The 21,970-nt window shown below is 51.9% G+C and overlaps 3 protein-coding genes across 3 annotated transcripts in view; 1 reads left to right on the top strand and 2 right to left on the bottom strand.

The window, feature by feature from the left end:
* Positions 1 to 2,345: 2,345 nt before the first annotated feature.
* Positions 2,346 to 5,801, bottom strand: Rnd2 (Rho family GTPase 2). Its single transcript, XM_021177237.2, has 5 exons — positions 5,543 to 5,801; positions 4,964 to 5,051; positions 4,090 to 4,199; positions 3,349 to 3,483; positions 2,346 to 3,142 (listed from the first exon to the last, which is right to left on the bottom strand). The coding sequence occupies exons 1-5, from the start codon at positions 5,642 to 5,644 to the stop codon at positions 2,894 to 2,896; spliced, it is 684 nt and encodes a 227-aa protein (XP_021032896.1). The 5' UTR covers positions 5,645 to 5,801; the 3' UTR covers positions 2,346 to 2,893.
* A 1,964-nt stretch (positions 5,802 to 7,765) lies between these two features.
* On the top strand, positions 7,766 to 15,425 carry Vat1 (vesicle amine transport 1). The gene is made up of 6 exons (XM_021177267.1): positions 7,766 to 8,293; positions 10,865 to 11,072; positions 11,424 to 11,594; positions 11,709 to 11,798; positions 13,498 to 13,739; positions 13,889 to 15,425. The coding sequence occupies exons 1-6, from the start codon at positions 7,865 to 7,867 to the stop codon at positions 13,970 to 13,972; spliced, it is 1,224 nt and encodes a 407-aa protein (XP_021032926.1). The 5' UTR covers positions 7,766 to 7,864; the 3' UTR covers positions 13,973 to 15,425.
* Positions 15,426 to 15,639: 214 nt separating this feature from the next.
* Positions 15,640 to 21,970, bottom strand: part of Ifi35 (interferon induced protein 35) — a 10,915-nt gene continuing 4,584 nt past the window's right edge. Inside the window, exons 2-7 of the mRNA XM_021177650.2 lie at positions 17,733 to 17,831; positions 16,779 to 16,926; positions 16,594 to 16,700; positions 16,310 to 16,496; positions 16,112 to 16,218; positions 15,640 to 15,908 (exon numbers count right to left, since the gene is read on the bottom strand). Of these exons, the coding sequence (XP_021033309.1) occupies positions 15,717 to 15,908; positions 16,112 to 16,218; positions 16,310 to 16,496; positions 16,594 to 16,700; positions 16,779 to 16,926; positions 17,733 to 17,831 (840 nt within the window). The 3' untranslated portion in view covers positions 15,640 to 15,716. The remainder of the gene's footprint in view (positions 15,909 to 16,111; positions 16,219 to 16,309; positions 16,497 to 16,593; positions 16,701 to 16,778; positions 16,927 to 17,732; positions 17,832 to 21,970) is intronic.

Below are 21,970 nucleotides of genomic sequence, written 5' to 3'. Positions count from 1 at the left end.
TATATTAAACTTTGGGGGTTCCTCCCACTGATTTATCTTCCTAATTATGTTTGCTTTAGGCAGTTATTGAAATGCTTTTGCATTCTCTAAGCACAAATGGCACAGGAGGAAGATTGGGCAACTGAAGGGGTACAAACCTTGCACTGTGGTTACTACAGGCTTGAACCTGCTTTGTATCAGAAGTGCCCTGCCAAAATTCTCAATTGTTTTGAAGGTGGGGTGAGTCTCATTCTCATAACCCAGGCTGGCTTTGAACTCTCAGTAGTCTTCCTGCCTCAGCCTCCCTAGTACTGTGATTTCAGGCACTAACCACCAGGCTCACTTCCTTTTTTTTTTTTTTTTTTTTTTTTTTTTTTTTTTGTTTTGGTTTTGGTTTTTGTTTTTCAAGGCAGGGTTTCTCTGTGCAGCCCTGGCTGTCCTGGACCTTACTTTGTAGACCAGGCTGGCCTCGAACTCAGAAATCTGCCTGCCTCTGCCTCCCAAGTGCTAAGATTAAAGGCGTGCGCCACCACTGCCCGGCTCACTTCCATTTTTTATGGTGAATTCCTACTGGGGAAAAAATCAGTCTTCCGAGAGAGCTAGAATCCTACCCCCTCCAGCACCTCTTGGCTCGGGACTTGGGGTCCCTGAGGAAGGTCTCAGAGTAGCCCCAAAACAGTGGAGGGGATAATGTGATGTCTGGTATCTAGATTCTCTTGATTGGCAGCAATGGCTTTGGGGTAGGAATCCCAGAGCTCCCAGGTGGGGAGGAGGAAGGGGTTCAGTGAGCCAGAAAATGGGGGGAAAGTTCCTCCCTAGAGCATGGGGTCTGGTAGAGGGAAAGGAGGAGATATTTATTATATTTCATAAGAGCCCAAACCTTCACTCTCTACCTCCTCATCCATCTATCCAAAACACCAAATCCAACCGCTTCTGCCTAAACTCCCTGATGGTTCCTCACAAAAAGGTTCTGACTCCCTGTAGGCTCTTCAGCAGCCTCCCAGGACCTTTCCAGCCTTGTCTTCCTCATCCCTGCTGTGGAGCCGTCCCAAGTCACACTCTTTCCTGTGTATATCATCTGCACTTGCTGCCAATGGAGCCTTTCTTTCCCCAACCCCCCGGCCAACTCCCTTGGGACTGAGTCAGGGAGCCCCACAGCAGCCTGCGTGTGTATAGGGTCCCTCAAGCCAAGTACCATCTGTACCAATTCTCAACCTGTGGGTCACCACCCCTTTAAGAGTCAAATGCTGTTTTCATAGGGGGTCCCTTCAGACATTCAGAAAATACTGACATGATGATTCACAACAGTAGCAAGTTTACAGTGATGGCGTAGCAATGAAAATTATGTTAAGGTTGGGGGGTTCCCACCCACAACATGAATTAAAGGGTTGCAGCAGCGTTAGGAAGGTTGAGAACGACTGGTCCACATTTAGGGTTTCTCACTTCCCTCGCCTCCAGAAGCTCAGAGACTGTCTTCATCTCTCAACTCAGTATATGGCTCCGTTAGCACAGCACATACTTAGTGCAGGGAGGGAAGAGGTGTGCACCCGTCCCAGCAGATGGGAAGGAAAGGCCCGCCTTCCTTCTCTCCTGTCTGGGAGAACTGGACTGGGCGAGGTTGGGGGAGGGGAGAGCCAGTGATGGTTCCTGGGGGAGAATGTCACCAAAAAGAGGCCAGTGGGACCAGAGCCAGGGAGGGAATACAGGACAATCTGAAACCAGACTCCCAAGAAAACAGACCAGCACTGTCTTTTGCTGACAAGTACTCCGGCCATTCCCTCCACCAGCTTTCCCTCGCCAGGGGTTGGGGTGGGGATGACTCTCAATTACAGAGGATGCTCCCCCACCAATTGCCGACAGAGCTCAAGACAGAACTGAGGGAGAGCCTCAATTCTCAGTTTGGACCTCTTGAGGAGACCCCAGGGGTTACCAGACCCTTAGGGAACTTCACCTTATACAGGGTTCAGATTCAATGATGTGGAGGCTCTCAATGCCTTCCTGTCTTCATAATCTCTAGAGCATCGAAGGCGCCAAGCCAGGGCAGAGATGGTGAACAAGGGGCTTGTGCCACTTCAGCAGGCCCTCTGCCATGCTAGCAGGACACCCAGCCAGGCTCAGTCATGCTGAGCAGTTGGACATCGTCAGTTCACTCCCAAGTCCTCCTCCCCCAGGGCTGTCCACTCACATTAGCTGGACCGAAGAGTCCTGAGGTATTTTACTCTCCCACCCCCGGGGCTCTTAAACTTTATCCTTCAGTATGTGGCTTTTTTCCTGTGTTTTCTCTGGGGGAGAGGACATTGGTAAACTGCTTTTCTTTGGGCGGGGATTGGGGAAGGGAAGGGAAGGAACAAAACTAAGTCCATAGCTGTTTTCCATGGTCATGGGCTTTATTTGCGGACTGTTGGAGAAAGGGCAAGCTAGAACCTGTTGGTAGGTTGATGGGAGGAGAGAGCTTCTTGCTTTAAAATTTAGTGTGCGTTGCCTGAAGGTTAGCATGTACAAGAACAGATGTGGACGTGAGGGGAGAGACAGAGAAGGTCATCAAATGGATGCTTTCCTTGGGGAAGGCAGACGGGATATGGGGACCAGGGTGTGCAAGGAAGGTACACTTTATATAGGAGACTCAACCAAAGTCATTGCCTGGTTTCCCGAACCCCAGCCTGCCCTATCCAAGTTCATGTACCAGATGCCTACCCTGTCAGCTCTCTCAGCTAGCAGCGGAGAAGGGATAAGGGTGTGGAGAATGGGGTGAGGGGTGACAGCCTTCTATCCTCTAGCTCCTCCAACCAGAATTGCTCCTCTGCCTGCCCTGACCTTCCAGCCAGAGCCAGGAGGTCAAAAAGTCCAGGAGCACCCACGAGAACAACCGTGTCTCTCACCCAGCCCTCTCCCCTCTCTGCCCCACTGCAACCCCTCACATGAGGTTACAGCTCTTGGCTCGATCCTTATGCATCTCGCCCTCATTTCCCCGGTCTGGCCGTCCCGACAGTTGAGTGGATCGCTGCAGTCCCCGGCGAGAGTCAGTACGACGTAGCTGCCTATGGCCACGGCCGAGAGAAGCCACTGTGGCCACATGGAAGACATCCCGGACACTGCGCTCCGAAGATCGGGAGGAGCATTCCACGTAGGACACAGCTCCCACTTGCTTGGCCAGCACAGTACCCTGGAAAAGCAGCAAATGGGTGGAAATTATAGGCCTTCATTTGGGAAGGAGCGTGAGGGCTGTGGGCTAAGGTGGAAGGTCAGACGGAGATGGGGAAGAATTAAAAGTTAGGGTCAGAGGTTAGAGCAAAAATCAGGAACTCCAAAAAAACCAGACATGGGTGTGAGGTCTAGGTTGGAATTCAGTTGGAGGTAAAGGGGTCTCACCTGCTCATGTGTGACAGGGATAAGTCTCTGCTTGGATAGCTCCCTCAGTGTGGCCAGGTCAGTCCGCATGTCCAGCTTACAGCCAACCAGCACCACCTTGGCATTGGGGCAAAACTCCTGAGTCTCTCCTTGCCACTGGTTGGAGGTGGAAGATAAGAGTTATGGAGGGGTGGAAAGGGATAGAGGGAAAAGCTTTGCTCCATGCATATAGAAATCACGTATCCTTCTAAACCTCCTCGGTAAGAAATGATGTGGAAAGCTGGTCTTGGGTCCCTACCAGGGCAGTGTGGAAGTTGGGGAGAAGAGGATTTCAGTGAGGACTCCGAGGTTATCTATCAGCCTGCAGTCTGCACACTCACTCGCACTCCCCTTTCCCTTACTTTGTCCAGAGAACAGACCAACCACACCCTCTCCTCTCTGGGAATCGAGGACTCCCTGACCCTGACCGACTCTAGTGCTTTAACCCAGGACTTTTCTTATGGAAACAATAGCCTGGATAGCCAGCCACAGGGCTTTCCAAAGCCCCCCGGAATCCGCAGCCCTGCCACCGCCAAGGAGATAGGGAAGGCAGCTAAACAGAACCCAAGGCCCCAGGACCACTTCCAGCTCAGAGACAGACTTGCAGGTGAAAGGCAAGGGGGCTGGAGCGGAGGGATGACGACTTCAGCCACTACTGTTACCCCCTTCTCCGGGTTCAAGCCCTTCACGCCTACTCTCCTTTGTAGTTCCCCAGACTCCCACCTTCTTGAGGACACTGTCCAGTGTTTCTGGCCGGCTAATGTCAAAGCAGATAAGCACAGCATCAGAATCCGGGTAGGCCAGAGGCCGGACATTGTCATAGTAAGAGGAACCTGGAAGAAAGAAAGAAGGCAAACAGATAAGACAATCTGAGGGAGCAGCTGGCCTGGAAGCGGGTAAGGGACTCAAGTGACCCTGGTCAAGGGATAAAAAGCAAATACCCGTCACAAAGTGTGTCTCAAGAGTAGGCAGAGAGGAGCAGAACCAGTGGGAAATGGCTTATGGGTTCCTCTGATCTCACACTGATAATCTGTAATCTTCTGGAGTTTGGAAGCCCTTGAAGAATCTCAGAAAAATCTACCACCAGTCTGACAAATTTTGTGTGTGCTTTCTGGGCTTTGATGACACATCTTCTAAAGTCCTCCAGGGAACGGAGTAAAAATAAAAACCCTTCCCATGAGGTTGGAGCAAGGACAGGGAGCCAGTGCTCCTGTTCTCCTGGGACTCTAGTTCAGTCTAGAGGAAAAAAAAAAAAACTACTTTCCACCACCGCCACCGCCCCCCCCCAGTAATTCTAAATAGCTTTCCTAAACCCAGTCTTATTTCCTAAGAAACATGTTCCAAAATAAATCATTTCTTTCCAAGTTCCTTGGGTAAGCAGAACCCAGCTGCAGGGCCGATATTAGACTTCCTACATGGTTTCTGTCAGGCCTAAGAAACTCTGCCTCAGTTTCCCTGGCTCAAAACAGAAACTGATGTTCTGTTCTAAAACTGGATGGATGTCTGAGCTGACCTGGAACCACAGGTTCTAGCCAAGGGAGGGGCTAGAGGAAGGGACCTTGGCCGCTGTCAGGGTGACCCCGAGGGACTTGGCTACCTGAAGTATCCCACATGTTGAGCTCAATGCGGCGCTTGTCGATCTCGAAGCTGGCAGTGTAGTTCTCAAACACCGTGGGGACATAACTCTGCAGACACGGATGGGTCAAAATGAGAGAGAGCTGCTCTCCAGTACTCACTCGCCCTGACAACTGCCCTCCTCCCTCGACACTCGGTCCAGCTCAGTCCCTAGACAGAAGTTGGTCTGAGGCTGGGCTACAGACGATCCGGGGAGTTACTGCCTCCACCTCCTAGCTAGACTCTCAGACCCCCCCCCCTCCGGGTCCCTTTAGCCCCTAGTTTTTTCTCTCTCGGATGCCCGGGACCTCAGTCATTCTCCCAGAGCGCCCTCCCGGATCCTCTGATGCTCCGAAGCCCCATCCATTTCACCGCGTTCCTTGATTCCTTCCACTCCAATCCTCTGCAGTCCTTTCAGAGCCCCCAACGCCTCCTTCCCTTCCTCTGAGCCTCTTTCTCTCCTCCCTGGTTACCCTGGTACCGGTTTCCAGCGGCCCCCAGGGCCCCTATAACCCACTCCCCGCAGCCTCGGTGCCCCTCTCTCCAGACGCCAATTCCTCACCCCGGGGTAGGCGTCCTTGGCGAACACCTGCAGCAGCGCTGTCTTGCCGCACTCCGCGTCCCCCACCACTACGATCTTGCAGAGGCCACTCTGCCCCTCCATGGTCCCGGCTACGCGCCGGCCCCCCACGCCGCCCCCCTCCCGGGCACAGCCGCCGCTTCTGCCGCCTCCTCCCCCGCCGCTGCAGCTGCAGCCTCTCGGGCCGCCGACACCGGCATCTCGCGGGCCCGCGCCGAGCCCCCGCCCGGGGCTGCGGGCCCCCTCCGCCCCGCCCCTAGCCCGCGGGCCGCACCTCTGGCCCCGCCTCCCACCCGCACAGCCGAGGGGCGGGGCTCGGGACGGGGCGGGGCCTGGGAGGAGGGGAGGGGGACCCGAGTCAGACTCTAGCGCGCAGCTGTGACCCCAGGAGCGCCTGAGGGTTTGTGGCCAGCGAGCCCCGTTTATTTGAGTTCCTCGAGCATGGAGGCTGGGCTGACCGAGGGCGAAGTTCTGAAGGGTCAGCTGCGAAGCTACATACACGAGCGCAAGGCCTGAGCCTTCTGTGTGCCCACGCGTGCACGCAGGTGTGCTAGTGCGGCGGACACGCGCGGCGGCAGCAATCTATTTCCCGAACACAGGGGGGCGTGAGATGTTAGGAAAGGGAGGATTTTTGATTTTTGTCTCCCTCCTCCACTCTCGGGTCCAGACAGAGCTTAGGGAAATGGAAGTACGGACCTTAGCACTCCCACCCTACATTAGTGACATCATAGCTTTCCATCTCCATAACGACGGGTGGCGGGATCTAGGCCTGTGACCAACCTAGAAGCATGGACTAAGTTCCTCTATCCAAGTACTGAGTGGAAAGTTTTAGGGGAGCTTTTGCGTCCTCTGGTGGATGTTTTGGTAGAAAGAGCAAAGGGAAGGGTAAGGAAGCTAGAATCCTTTGACAGCTAAGCTGGGCCAGAGCTAAGCCCCAACGCCAATTTCAGCCTCATCTCATACTAGCAATAAGCAAACTGCCATTTGCATGACATCTTTTGCCTAGAAGAGGATGGAGAAAGGGGCTTGGAGGGCTGTGATCGGGATGTAAAGTGAATGAATGAATGAACAAATAAATAAATACACATACATACATATATACATACATACATAAGTGAAAAAAATCCTTCTTTAGCCGGGCATGGTGCTGCACGCCTTCAGTCTTAGCACTCATGAGGCAGAAGCAGGCAGATCTCCCTGAGTTTGAGGCCAACCTAGTCTATATAATGAGTTCCAGGACAGCTAGGTCTAAATAGAGAAATCCTGTCTCAAAACAAACAAAACTCTTCCTTAAGTCGAAGATGTTCGTTTTAATGTTATCCCGTTTTGAATAACCGTGTAAAGGTAACTCAAGCACGCAATCTCATCGCTGTTTTACAAAAAGTAAACAGACACACAGCATTAACACCCAAAACTGTTAAGTTTAAGTTAGAGATGTAACTCGGGAGTAGAGCTACATTCATGAGGCTCTGGGTTCTATCCTCAATTCCAACAAAAGGAAAAGAGAGTGTGAAAGAAAAGGGAGGTGGTGGCACATGCCTTTAACCACAGAACTCCGGAGGCAGAGATAGGCAGATCTCTGCGAGTTCAAGGCCAGCCTTGTATTCATCGCACGTTCTAGGCTCCAGGCCAGACAGGGCTACATGGTAAGACCCTGTCTTAGAGGTTCTCATGCTTGTAGTTTGCCACTGCAAGAACATAGTGAATAAACCGGGCGTGGTGGCGCACGCCTTTAATCCCAGCACTCAGGAGGCTGAGGCAGGCGGATTTCTGAGTTCGAGGCCAGCCTGGTCTACAAAGTGAGTTCCAGGACAGCCAGGGCTACACAGAGAAACCCTGTCTCAAAAACAAACAAACAAAAGAACATAGTGAATAAAGTCTGCTTATTACTAAACGGTAGAGTTCGACCTGCGGCACAATTTCATAGGTGATCCACAGGTGGCTAGATTATAAATTCAGATTTTAAATTATCCTTCAGACTGCGCCACGACAACTTTTAATTCGTATAAGGCTTTCTACGAATAAATCAAGTCTTAGACTCGGCATGCCCCAGAATCTCCTCATGCTTATCAGTCACACGCACATATACCACCACCCTCCACCTGCACCGCTAGTCTTTTCGCGCCCTCGCAGCTCGGTCAGCAGAGGGCCTAGCCCTAAGTCCGCCCGCGAAGCTCCACCCCCCAGCAAGGCCCCGCCCCACCCACTGGTGTCCGCAGCCTGCGCTCTTCCTGACGCGTGTCCCGCCCTTCCCAGCTGTGCACCGGTTCTGTACAGCTGGGAACGCACGTCGCGAGTCTAGCCATGTCCGCGGAGAGGGAAGCAGCCGAGGCGGCCACTGTGGCGGCGGCGGCGACCGAGGCCGGGGCGGAGACCGGGACCGGAGCCGGGGAGGGTGCGCCTTCGCAGCCCCCGACAGTCGAGGTGGCAAGCGACCCGCAGCCACCCCCGGCCCCCGAAGGGTCAGCATCCGCTTCGGCCCCGCCACTGCGCTTCCTGGTACTCACCGGCTTCGGTGGCTACGATAAGGTGAAGCTGCAGAGCCGGCCGGCGGTGCCCCCGGCCCCGGGTCCCGGTCAATTGACGCTGCGCGTGCGAGCCTGTGGGCTCAACTTCGCCGACCTCATGGGCCGCCAAGGGCTGTACGACCGACTGCCGCCTCTGCCGGTCACCCCGGGCATGGAGGGCGCGGGCGTCGTAGTGGCAGTGGGCGAAGGCGTCGGCGACCGTAAGGTGAGCGGTAGCAGGGCAGGAGTGGGCGCGTGCCGGGGGTGTGGCCGGGCCGGGAAGCCAGCACGGACGCGGGTGGACTAAACATGGAACACATGGAAAGCAATTTATGTCTCCAGGCGCCTGGGAAAAGGATTTACTGGGAACTGGCAACAATGTTATTGCCCCTTCCCAAAGCATTTTTTAGTAGTGGCCGCCGCCCCAAGCGGAGTTGGGGGGGAAAACAATAAGGCGCCCAGGCGCATGCGCAGGATGACCTGCTCGCCCCCCTCCTTCCCCAAGTAAAACCACACCTGTACCCCTGCCCACTAAACACTCCCGGGGCAGTTGTGGTTTGTGACTCTGAGTGGTGGCTAACTCCCCCTTTCCCTCCCGAGGGAGCTTTGAGAAGCTATGTAGATGGGGTTAGGCGGAGGCTCAAAGGCCGTGCCAGAGCGCTAGTCACATGCAGCCCCGTGGTGTATGGGGGTGTATGACGGCCCCTCCCCGAGCTGGGCCAAAGGGGACACACCCATCATGGAGCCCAGAGAGGCTGGCTTCCCCCACCGCCACGGGCCTTACGCTACTACTCGGGTATTTGCCGTGGGGGAGGCGGGAATCAGTCTCCCATCTTTGTCTTGGGCTTGCTTTCTCGTGACTGCAACTCCATCCCTTCTTCAGTGACTCAGCTAGCAGGCCACGACCCAGGGCTACCCTTGGGAACTTCCGGCCCAAACCGCTGCTCCTCCCTTTCAGAGGACCCCAGCCCCCGAAATCCAGGCGGAGCCCATTTGGACTAGGGTAGGGAGGTGTGGCACCTTGAGCAGGTCGGCCCAGCTTTGCCGGTCTGTTTCTCGTTTATCATTAATCACAGCCATAACCTTGGCCACATGAGACTTACAGAAGACCAGCTTTCTGAGAGATCTCGATTGAGGCCTCTTTAAATCAAGTGTTTAGGAGTTTCTTTTCAAATCCAGCACCTTCATGAGATGCTGCTCCAGAGCAGTCTGAGCCTTTGCTAACCTGCTGGGTTTGCTGCATTTGTTGAACCTGAAAACAGCTCCTCCTTAAAGTCGTTCTTTCTGAATCCAGCTGTGGTCACACCCGTGCCCTGACTTAGATATAATCCTACTCTTGGATGGTGCTAAAAGGACTTTGGAGGGTAGGGGTTGGAAGGGGAAGTTAATAGTTCATGTTACTGCTGAAGGCCACCCGTCTGCCCACTCCTCCCCACACTTTCCGCCTGGTAAATACAGGATTTCCTGCCTCAGGCAAGAATCTGCTGTAAGAGCCTGGATTCTATGGGGAGGGCTTTCCCAGCCTCCTGGTGGCTGAGTTGGGGAGGGGTCATGGCCCTGAGTTGGGAGGGCTAAAGGTTAGGTATGAGTCAGATTAAGTGATACTTGTTCTAGATTACATCTGGGGCTGACTGGTTTATTGCTCTGTAGCTAGCTCTCTTGGCTTGCTACTGTGTCTTCTGGACTTGAGTTTTGAGGTTCCTTGCCCAGGCCAGAACTCACAGAAAAGCTGTCCTCTTCAATGGAATACGGGGACTTGATTACATGTAAAGGGGCCTGTGTAGGGGTCTCATTCTCCTACCCTGTGGATCCTAAATGTCCTGTAAGGAGCTAAGATGAGCCCTGATTGTCTAGGACAGCACCCACACAGAGAGCCAGGAGGACTCATGGCTGACCGGACTCCCCCCTCCTGCCCAGCTAGTGGCTAAACTGGAGAGATTCTTCTGTCTTTGTCCCTTGCCTCCTGCAGAAAGACCCTCCTGCAAGTGCAAGCGACAAGGAATGAAAGACAACGCCTTTTCCTTGTGGCTGGAATGGGTTGCTCTTCGTGAGCTCGTGAGCGTCAGGCTTGCGTGCCATATCTCGGGTTCATGTATTTTCTAGGGCTGCCATTGTAAGCCTATATACAACTGAAGAAGACTCTGGGCTGGTCACACCCAACCGTTTACTGTTTACAACTGGGGCACATTTACCTGCGCTACAGTGTGGCCCTTGCTCTGTGCAGCCCTCTCTCTCTACAGTTATTTGCGGACTTCCTCTCCTTGCCGTTATTGTCATTGTTGTTAGCTAACATTGCTAAGTTATTAACTATATGATATACGTCACGCTATCACTGAATGTTGTTGTTGTTGTTGTTTTCCTAATTAGAGATCTTAAAGTTCCCCTCCTGCAGATGAGAAAACTGGTTAAATAATTTTTATTTGCTCGGGGCTGCCCTGTCATTAAAACGGTGGAGCCCACTTTTGTAATCAAAGCAGTTTGATCTCTTGAACAATAGTTACGCTTGCCCCAACTGTAAGTTTCTCGCAGTCAGGAATCTTATGCAATAATGAAGTATATGATCTGTTATGTGGAGATAAGGGCAGCCCAGCGCTGCTGTGAGGACTGACTGAACACTTCCCTCTGAAGTTCTAGGTAAACACTCAGGAGTTGGTGCTGTTAATGCTACAACCGGCTGTGTCTGCTACTTCATCTCCAAACTTCATCTCCAAGGGACCGGAACATGGCAGGGAAAAGTAAGGCACCTGTGGGTAAATGAATTAGTAATCACGGACATTCTTCCTTTTTTTTTTTTAAGGCAGGGGATCGGGTGATGGTGTTGAACCGGTCAGGGATGTGGCAGGAGGAAGTAACTGTGCCATCAGCCCAGACTTTCCTGATGCCTGAGGCCATGACCTTTGAGGAAGCTGCTGCCTTGCTGGTCAATTATATCACCGCCTACATGGTTCTCTTCGACTTCGGCAACCTGAGACCGGGCCACAGCGTCTTGGTACACATGGCTGCAGGTGACAGGTCCCTTCCTTTATTTTTTTATTTTTTTCACCCGACCTGATTTCCCTTCCAGGCCCCTCTCTGTAGCCTATCTGGTCTGTTGTCATAGCAACACCAGACTGCCTGGCCTGTGGAGCCCAGAGGCCTCTGCAGCATAGTTGCCGTGGTAACCTTTAGACACCAGGTCCAGCCTGCCATTCTTAGCAGCTTGCCCTCACCCCCACACCACACACCATCTCCTGTCCAGTCTCTGTCCCTCCAGTTCTCAATTATGGAATTTGAACCTGGGCCCCAAAAGGAGCTAAGGCACAATGAAAGTGATGGACTAAGTACCTAAGTGACTCCATGCCCGCTTCTTGCTGCAGGTGGCGTGGGCATGGCAGCCCTGCAGTTGTGCCGCACTGTGGAGAACGTGACAGTGTTTGGAACGGCCTCAGCCAGCAAGCACGAGGTGCTGAAGGAGAACGGGGTCACACACCCCATCGACTACCACACGACTGACTATGTGGACGAGATCAAAAAGATCTCCCCCAAAGGTGGGGGCAGGGCCTGGAAGTGGGGAGGTTGGCACAGCACCGGGAGATGGGGCAAGGGGTCTCCAGATCTGTGGGTATTAATGGGTTGTCCCCCTGGGTCTTACTCTTTGACAGGAGTAGACATAGTCATGGACCCTCTGGGTGGATCAGACACGGCCAAGGGCTACCACCTCCTCAAACCCATGGGCAAAGTTGTCACTTACGGTGAGTTGTTGGTTGTACCAAACGCAAAGAAGTTGCCTGGGACAGTAGGATGGGACTAATTCATAATAACGAATAGGTAGAGAATCCCACCGATAGGGTGGGATACAGGGCCCTGAGCTTTTGAATAAGGGAGGAAAGGGGAGTCCAGAGCTCTACAGTGAGGCTGGGGTTTGGAAGGGTCCTGGATATTTGAATAAGATTGACAGCCACTCACTCTCTTTCATAAATCTCCTGTGAGTCATCATAAATCGGTGTTCCTATTTGGGGATTATTCCTGATGCAAAACCATCCAGCCTGCTTGCTTCCTGCAGCACCACCTGGGCTTCTTGGGCAAGCTGGATATTTATTTTAAAACCAACTTTACACACACAAAAATGTAAATAGAAATATGAGAGCAATTTTGGGAGAGCACGAGCCCTCTCTTTCTCTGCCAAGGTCTCCTGATTCTTCCCTCTCCAGCCTTCATGTCCTGAGTGCTGAGGTGACAGGAATGTGGTGCCATATCTGGGGGGGGGCGCAATCTTCCATCTCCTTTTCGTCCCTTTTTGGCGGTTAGAGGGAGACAGGATCTCACTATGAAGCTCTAGCTGGCCTGGAACTCATAGAAATCTACCTCCCTCTCTCTCCCGAGAACTAGAACTGTATCCGGCTCTCTAGTTTTGTTTGTTTGTTTGTTTGTTTGTTGAGGTAAGGTTTCGGTATAGAATGCTGCCTTCAAACCCACTGTATAGTCAAGGATGAGCTCAAACGTCTCGTCTTTGTCTCTGCTTCCCGAATGCTGAGATTCAGGCTCACACCACACATCCACGTGACTTACATAGTTCAGGGTAGGCAACCATCCCAACCGAGCTACGTCCCTAGCCCTTGTGTGTATAATTTTGTTGCTGGTGGTTTTGCTTTGTTTTCCGTTCTTGAGACAGGGTTTCTCTGTGTAGCCTTGGCTATGCTGGAACTCTGTAGCTCAGGCTGACCTCAAACTCAGAGATTTGCCTGGGATTAAAGGTATGTGCCAACAACCACCTGGCTGTGCATTTTTTGTGTGTGTGTGTGTTTGTTTTTGTTTTTGCGAGACAGGGTTTCTCTGTGTAGCCCTGGCTGCCCTGGAACTCACTTTGTAGACCAGGCTGGCCTCGAACTCAGAAATCCGCCTGCCTCTGCCTCCCAAGTGCTGGGATTAAAGGTGTGCACCACCTCGCCTGGCGCATTTTTATTTATTTATTTATTTATTTTTAGGTTTTTCAAGACAGGGTTTCTCTGTATAGCCCTGGCTGTCCTGGCACTCAGTTTGTAGACCAGGCTGGCCTCGAACTCAGAAATCTGCCTGCCTCTGCCTCCCGAGTGCTGGGATTAAAGGCGTGCGCCACCACGCCCGGCTATTTATTTTTTAAATGTATGTTTATTGTGTGTGCACATAAAGGTGCCATGGTGCACATGTGGAATTCAGAGGACAACTGGCAGGAATCAGTTCTGTTTTCTTCTTCCATCATGTGGGTCGTGTGTGTGTGTGTGTGTGTGTGTGTGTGTGTGTGTGTATGTGTGTGTGTGTGCAAAGAATTAGTTTGGGCCTAATCCTAAATTCCAGGATTTGTCCGGGTGTTGAGTGTTAACAAGGAGATCAAGGAGCCAGGCAGACATGGATTCAGACACACCGAGATTTACCTGGCAGCTGGATCACTGGACATGTCACTCTGTCCCTTAGGAATGGCTAACCTGCTGACGGGCCCCAAGCGGAACCTGATGGCTATGGCCCGCACCTGGTGGAATCAGTTCAGTGTGACAGCTCTGCAGCTGCTGCAGGCCAACCGAGCTGTGTGTGGCTTCCACCTGGGCTACTTGGATGGAGAGGTGGAGCTCGTCAATAGCGTGGTCACCCGCCTCGTGGCTCTGTACAATCAGGGCCACATCAAACCTCGAATTGACTCAGTCTGGCCCTTTGAGAAGGTGAGCGTGAGGACAATGGGAGGACAGTGAGTCGGACTTGGCCCAGGTCTTCAGGGGAGGACCCAGGGGCAGATGGTTCCTGTCTTCTTTAGCCGGGCTCTGTGAGGTGGGGCGGACAGCATCAGGGATGGTCTTCTCTTTCTCTCCAGGTGGCAGATGCCATGAAGCAGATGCAGGAGAAGAAGAACATAGGCAAAGTCCTCCTGGTTCCTGGGCCTGAGAAGGAGACCTAGGGCCAGCAGGCTGAGGGCCCTGGAGAGCCGGGGAGGGAGAAGATGGCAAGCCCTGTCATGTTGCCCACCAGCCTCTCACATTTCATCCTGTCACGATGCTCTACCCTCCTTCCCTCCCCCAGAGAAGGTCCCTGCTGATGACTGCTTCCCTGCTCTGAGCTTGCCCTTGCCCTTCGCTCAGGGCTCTCCCTCCCCCCCACCCCTTCCTGCCCTCAGGAGAGGTTGGGAAGTGACCACTTGGATGTCTGGGCCCTGCCAAGGGGACAGGGGGGGTCAGCAGGAGGCTGGCTGCTTCCTGCCCTCCCCCTGGGCCTACCATGCTGCTTTTGTGCCAAGGTTAGCCAGTCCCTCCCTGCCCTATCCTGTGTGCTTCCACCTCAGCCTCATCGTCCCTCCTGCCCCACCCCCACCCAAAGAATCTATGCGTCAGCTCAGGATGTGGGGCCGATCTGTGTGAGTCCAGCATGTACCTGTGTCCCCCGTAGTATCCTCGCAGCCCAGGCCGACGAGGCCCACCCCTGGACTTGATCAGTATTCAACCTTGTCTCCTGTCCCCAATGTCGTAAGCACAATTAGACTTCTTCCAGCTCCAGTTTGCTGCCTCCTACAGCAAGGGCAGGAATCAGACCGACTCCCTAGCTTACGCTCTGGGAGGGGTACTGGGTACCCCACCCTTCACTGAGGCCTTTGGATTTGTCTCAGTGCCTTACTTCGCATCTGAAAACCTGTGCTTGTATATGTGTGTGTGTGTAGGGGCAGCCCCTATCTCTGGCTCCTTTTCCACCCTTCTCCCCAGTGCCTTCCTCGTCCTGGTGGAGCTGAGGCCTACTCCTCCCCAGTCCAACACTGCCAAAAATCTGTGTATGTGCCAGGGGTCGGGGGTCTGGGGGTAGGGGACAGCTCCAGCCTCTGGGGACCAATTGCTTTTACTGTGGTCTGTGGCCTGTCCTGTCTCTGTCAGTGGTGAAGAAAGGCAGTAAGCTGGATCAGCCAGAGTTCTGGGAGACAACGCTGGGTCTTATTCTGGGACCAAAGTGAGAATTCAAGCACATTTCTTTCCTTTGCTATGTAGGGAGGCTGCTGCCCTCCCAGAGCCTGGAGGCAGCTCTGCTGTTCAGCCCCAAACTTTGTTTACACTGGTAGGGAAGGAGGAGCTCGGGCAAGGGAATAACTAGGCTGGTTAAAAGAGTCAGGGCTACTGGAGCCAAAGTGGGAACCTTTGAGGCTAGGTGGGGGTCACCTGCTGCTTCTGAGCTTGGATTAGAGAGAGCTCTTAACTCCAGCCACTGTCAGAGGGAGTGTGGAGGGAGGGACCCAGCCTCTCTCTTGTGGAATTGAGGCCTCCATGTGGGAAGTGTGATTTCTGCTTTTGTGTCCCCCTCCCCCACCCCACCCCATTACCACAGCTGCCTTTGTGTCTGTGTCAATAAAAAGCCAAACCCTGAGTCCTGACCAGATGTTGTATCCTGAGAGTTGCTGGAGAGTGGGTGGTGGGAGAGAGAGAGAGAGAGAAAGAGAGAAGAAGAAGAAGAAGAAGAAGAAGAAGAAGAAGAAGAAGAAGAAGAAAAGAGAGAGGGAGGGGAGAGGAGAGGAGAGATCAGAAAGCCAGTGTCAAGGTCTGTGTTCTGCCCTCTCTCAGCCATCTTGAAGTAAAGAAGACCGTCACACCAGGTTGGCACTTTGACCGTTCTTGGTAGCATTAGGCAGTAAGTGGTCCCAGTCCCCAGCAGGTGGACATGCAGACCTAGCTTGACTCAGAAGTGAAGACAGCCAAGCCCTGCTGCCCCGAAGGCACAACTGTCAGGGCCTCCACCTCCCCACCCCCACGGGTGGGCTTCTGGAAGTGGATCTCAAGGATGTCATGCAGTTCCTGGGTGTCCAGGACATCGGGAATATTTGTCACCAGCACTGAATGAGGGGCTTGCTGGAATTTGATCTAGAAAAAGAGACAGGAAATGAATGAATTGCAAGGGCTCATGGGAATGCAGGGCAGTGGCGAGCAGAGGCTGGAACAAGGACCATCCCACAAAAAACATGGGATGAGTCTGGAAGCTCAGGCTCCTGTGTAGGCCGGAGAGGCTGGGGGGCCTTGAGCTCTCCCCGACAAGGAGACGCTTCCCCAGCCCCACCTTCACGTACCTCAGCTTTCTGGATCTCACCACTCACATAGGGAGAGACCCTCAGGAGGACCTGCTGCCGGCCCAGTGGAACTCTGAACTGGCCAATCTGGCATAAGTGCTGGGCCACTGTGAGAGACAGGGAAGGGTGGCCTTGAAGGCTTTTCTTCTCGAGTCTCATGCACCCCCTGGCCCCCTACCTCTTCTGTAGGACCCTTACCTTCTTCATCAGCAAACCCTAGCATGACGGTCCCTTGCAGCATCTCCCGAGTCTCTACATCCCCACCTCCATTCTTGGCCTTGCCAAAGAAGATCTCCAGCTTGTCCAACAGTTCCTCCTCGCTCAGCCGAAGTCCAGCTGGAAAGCCACTAACGAGCACCCTGTGGTTATCTGGCTGGCTGGACACCTAGCAGGAGACAGGGCAGGCTCAGCTGACCCACTCATCCATAGGACCCAAATGCTGAATCCCACCTGTTGCATGGAGGACCCTGCCACTCTGTCACCTGAATGTTGGTCACCACAGGCAGCTCCAAGGGCTGGACCTGCACCCGCAGCCGGCAGTCCTCTATGTTAACTCTGTGTTCCTTTTGTTGTAGCAAGCGATCCACCACTGTGGGTAGAGGGACAGGGTCACTATTAGGAGACCTTATGATCTCCCCTCGGAGCCTCCCCACACACCAAGGCTAACCTTTGGGGTCCTCAAAGGTGACCAGAGCAGAACCTTCAGGCAGAGGGCAGCAGACCTTCAAGTTAGAAACTACAAACTTGGGCACTTGCCTGCCCTGCTTAGTTTGGCCTTGGAATACCAGGGGAACTTCAGGTACCGGGAATGGGATCTGGAGGTTGGGAGAAGGAGGTACGTAACAACCTTGAAAAGTAGGAGAGGTCCCCACCACTCCCCTTCTGGGCAGAATGTGTCCCCCAATTCTGTTTGATTGATGTGCAGTGCAGAAAGCCTTCATAGAAGAGCTGGATTGTGTGGATACAGGCACGACACACCAGCCACTTTTCTTTTTCTTTTTTTTTTTTTTTTTTTTTTTTTTTTTTCCTCAATTACATTTCCAATACTATCCCAAAAGTCCCCCATAGAGCCCCCCACTTTGTAGACCAGGCTGGCCTCGAACTCAGAAATCCGCCTGCCTCTGCCTCCCGAGTGCTGGGATTAAAGGCGTGCGCCACCACGCCCGGNTTTGTAGACCAGGCTGGCCTCGAACTCAGAAATCCGCCTGCCTCTGCCTCCCGAGTGCTGGGATTAAAGGCGTGCGCCACCACGCCCGGCACCAGCCACTTTTCATACAAGCTCTCATCCTCATGCAAGCCTGAGAGGTAGGTAACTTCACCTCACAGATGAGAAAACTGAGATCAAAGAGCTCAAACAATGTTCTTGAGCTCACATAGCAAGGAAATAATTAAATATATGCATGTGCGTGTCCATGTGTGTGTGTGTGTATCTCCAGGTACCTGTCCAGGCCAGGAGAGGGTGTTGTTTCTCCTGCAACTAGAGTTACAGGTAGTTATGAGCTGCCCCGTGTAGGGGCCAGGAATTGAACCTATGTCCTCTGCCAGAGCTGCAAAGTGTTCACCACTGAGCCATCTCTTCAATCCCTTTCTACCACCAGGAATACCTCAGTTCCCACCTGACCTTGGTTCTGGGAGAGCCTGTGCGCTCCCTTTTGAGCTGCTGCAGCTCCTGCAGCCTCGTCTTGAGCCTGGCTTGCTCCTCCTGAAGACTGTAGAGGACCTGTTGGAGCAGAAGGGAATAAGAAGATAACCATCAGCCTTTCTAGAACCTGGAGGAGGGAGCGGGGGCTGGGCTGGGCTCTCCAGAGCAGAGATGATGTTCAAATCTCTGAACACTCCCAACCCCTTTTTCCTGGCCTGGTCCTAACCCAGTCTACCCAGGGGGCCTGCAGCAGCTACAACTGACTCACAAGCCAGGTCCAGAGCCTAGCTCAAGTTACAAGGCCCTGGACAGGGCAATCCTGGCGCAAAGAGATTTGAAAGCAACTGATCCTCGAGAAGGAGCCAGGGCTTACAGTAGCAAGGCTTCAGACCATTTTGCTAAATGTTGTTCTAGGGATTGAACCCTGGTCTTTCTCTTTCTCTCTGTCTCTGTCTCTGTCTCTCTCTCTCTCTCTCTCTTTGGTTTTTGGAGACAGGGTTTCTCTGTGTAGCCCTGGCTGTCCTGGAACTCACTTTGTAGACCAGGCTGGCCTGGCCTCGAACTCAGAAATTCACCTGCCTCTGCCTCCCAAGTGCTGGGCCTGGCTTGAACCCTGATCTTTCAACCTGGCATTCAAGGTGCACACTATCACTGAGCTCCGCGCCCCGGACTGTTGGTTAATATTTACTGAGCTAGCTCTGTTTGCTTGCTTTCTACATTTATTTGGGTGAGGATCCCTGAGGACTCCAACTCTGCGGAGTCCGTTCTTTCTTTCCTCCCTCCCTGAGGGTTCTGAGGATTATACTCAGGTTGCCAGGCTTGCTCAGCAAGCACCTTTCACCCCTCTTTTCTCCACCTCCTCTTCTTCCTCCTTCTTCTGACGATAAAAGTCTCAAGTAGCAGGCTGGGCATGGTAGCACATGCCCTTAGTCCTAACGCCTAGGGCTACACAGAGAAACACTGTCTCAAAAAGGAAAACAAAAGCAACAACAACAACAAAAACCAAAAAAACAAAACTCAGGTAGCCCAGGCTGGCCTCATACTTTTTATGAAGCCGTGGGTGATCTTGAACTCCAGTTTCCACCTACCCAGAACTGAAATTCCAGGCATGTACCACCGTGCCTGATTTATGCAATACAAGGATTGAACTCAGGACTTTTCTAAGTACATATTCTATCCAACTAAGCTACATCTCCAGGCGGAGTAGTCATGTACAGTCATGTACAGAAGTCCCAATTGGACTTCTACTCACCACATAGCTCAGGCTAGCCTCAACCTCACAGCAAGCCTACATCAGCTTGCAGAGTTCAGGTATTACAGGCATGAGCTGCCCGACCCATAAACTAAACCTTTCAAAATGACTGTTCCACTCAATTCTTGTTACAATGCTATGGATGTAACTGTCTTGTCCCGACTTTACAGATGAAGGGATGAACTGAAAAAGGTTAAAGGATTTGTCAAAAGTCATTCAGCCAGGCCAAATGATGCCGGAAGGCTCTGTCAATCAGCGTTTCCCAGGGAAGAAATGAAGTCCAGAGTGGAGAAGGAATTTGCATATCCCAGCTTTCCTCTTTCCACACACCAAGCAGCCTTTCAGGCTGGTGTGCGTTGGAGCGAGTCCAAACAGAACAGCCACAGAACAGAGAGGGAGGAATACCCATGAATGCACCTTTGTTTGTGGGAGAGTGCAGACATTGGCTGGCAGAGCTCAGGAGGGCATGAGGAAACCTGATAATTAAGACTGACCCAGAGAATGTCAGCTTTACTTGGAATGATCCAACCTGACTCCATCTCTGTATCCCCAATGTCTAGAGAAGTCTCTGGAACAAAACAGGCATCAGTAAACGTGCGACAAGTGAAACGCGTGACAGGATAGGAGCCCCTCACAGGTGTCGCTGAAGACACTCCGTGTTTGTTCCGTTTGGAGCAGAAGAAAACTAGAGCTTGAACCACATTATGTCTGCTCAGGAATGGTGAAAGGTTCCTGTTTATAGCTGTGACTCAGAGGTTACGGTGTTTGAGGGCCAGTAAGATGACACCAGGGAGTCAGGATCTCTGTGGGACAATGAGGAGTGGTTTTATATTTCTCCACAAAGATGTGGTTCCAATAATCTCTTTTTTTTTCTTTTTAGAAATAATTTTTGTTGTTGTTTTGTTTTTGTTATTTTGTTTTGGGTGTTTGTTTGTTTTGGTTTTTTGTTTTTTTTTTTTTTTGTTTTTTTTTTTGGTTTTTCGAGACAGGGTTTCTCTGTATAGCCCTGGCTGTCCTGGAACTCACTTTGTAAACCAGGCTGGCCTCGAACTCAGAAATCCGCCTGCCTCTGCCTCCCGAGTGCTGGGATTAAAGGCGTGCGCCACCACGCCCGGCTGTTTTGGGTTTTTTTAAGACAAGGTTTCTCTGTGTAGCCCTGGCTGTCCTGGCTCTCACTCTGTAGACCAAGCTGGATTTTTCCCTGCCTCTGCCTCCTGAGTTCTGGAATTAAAGGTGTGTACCACACAGTTGATCTGGTGTATGTGTGAGTGTGTGTGTGTGTGTGTGCAAAAGAGAATGTACATACACATTTGTACACATCCACACATGTGGAAGTCTAAGAACAAGGCAGATGTCAGTTCTCTCCTACCTTGTTTGAGACAAGGTCTCTCAGGTGTCACCACTGTACAGACTAGGCTAGCACTGGACTTCTGCGGACTTCCCTGTCTGTAGCTACCACCTTGACATTGGAGTACTGGTGTTATAGATGCAAGATACTATGCCCAGCTTTACTTGGGCTCTAGGGATTCAAGCCCAGGCCCTCTGAGCCATGTCCCCTACTATGTAACATTTTATCTTTTTAAACCTATTATTGGTCATGTACATTTTCATTTTTCTCTTTTTTGTATTGATGTTTTGGATACAAGGTCTCTAGATAGCCCAGCTAACCCTAAACACCAACAATCCTCCTGCCTCAGCCTCCAGAGCACTGACTGGAATCATGGGAATGCACCATGTTCCTGCCTTTCCCCTGTTAGAGAAGATGCTACAAGAGTAATCCTTGCGGGCTGGAGAGATGGCTTAGTGGTTAAGAGCACTGACTGCTCTTCCAGAGGTCCTGAGTTCGATTCCCAGCAACCATATAGTGGCTCACAACCATCTGTAATGGGGATTTGATGCCCTCTTCTGGGGTGTCTGAAGACAGCAACAGTGTACTCACATATATGAAATAAATAAATACATCTTTAAAAAACAATCAAACAAAAATAGTAATCCTTCACAGTGGGATGAGCCTGTTGTGAGTAGAAACCACTGTTAATCCAAAATGCACTAGCATTTGGGCTGACCAAAACCACAAGAACCAACACTGGAGCCAAAAAGGACCAGAACCACCTGCAGCTGATTCCCTACGCTAACGACACAACAACACTACTACAACAAGCCACTACGAAGTTTGCTATTTGGAACACAGTAGAGGTTGCTGCCGCCAGGACCATTTCTGAAGTAAGTGTCTTTGATGGTCCTGTGCTTGCCAGACTTTAGGTGGAGCTCATGACTGCACGAGCCGTTTCATTCATAGTAAGGTGGTCAGGAATCATTTTCCTGAAGCCTGGAAGGACTGAACACCTCCACCTGATTCAGATTTGCTACCAAAGCCCATGTGAAAAAAAAAAAAAAAAAAAAAAACTTCCTTCATAAGAAAGAACACCAAACATCTGAGAATCATTAAATTATACTTGCAAGAAATGCATTGCATAAACCAGTTGTGGTAAGCCTACAGTCCCAGCACTAGGGAGGCTGAAGCAGGAAAACTGAATATGAGGCCAGCTTGGGTTACATATCCAGACCCTGTCCCAGTAAATAAGTAGGAAGGGAAAACGGCAAGCACCATACAGAGAAAGTACTCTGAATTCACTTGCCGTGGTTTAGCGTGGCAGACATCAGCTGCCACCCGCATGACTCCGTGCCGTACACAGAGATAACATCATATCACAAATGGAAAAGATCAAAATTCAAAGAGCACTTCCCAGCTAGGTGTGGTGGAGCGCGACTTTAACCCCAGCACTGGGGAGGCAGGTGGAACTCAGAGAGTTTGAGCCCCATCTGGTCCACACATGGAGAGTTACAAGCCAAACAAATCTGCATGGTGAGACTTTGCCTCAAAAGCAAAACAAAAGTAAACAGCGAGAGAAGACACTCCCTGCTGAGTGTGTGAGCGCTAACTTCTCTTTTTTTTTTTTTTTTT

This window comes from Mus caroli, chromosome 11 (genome assembly GCF_900094665.2).
Source record: "Mus caroli chromosome 11, CAROLI_EIJ_v1.1, whole genome shotgun sequence".
Taxonomy (NCBI): domain Eukaryota; kingdom Metazoa; phylum Chordata; class Mammalia; order Rodentia; family Muridae; genus Mus; species Mus caroli.
Note: the sequence above shows the minus strand (reverse complement) of the source record. Positions and strands in the feature narration are given on the sequence as shown.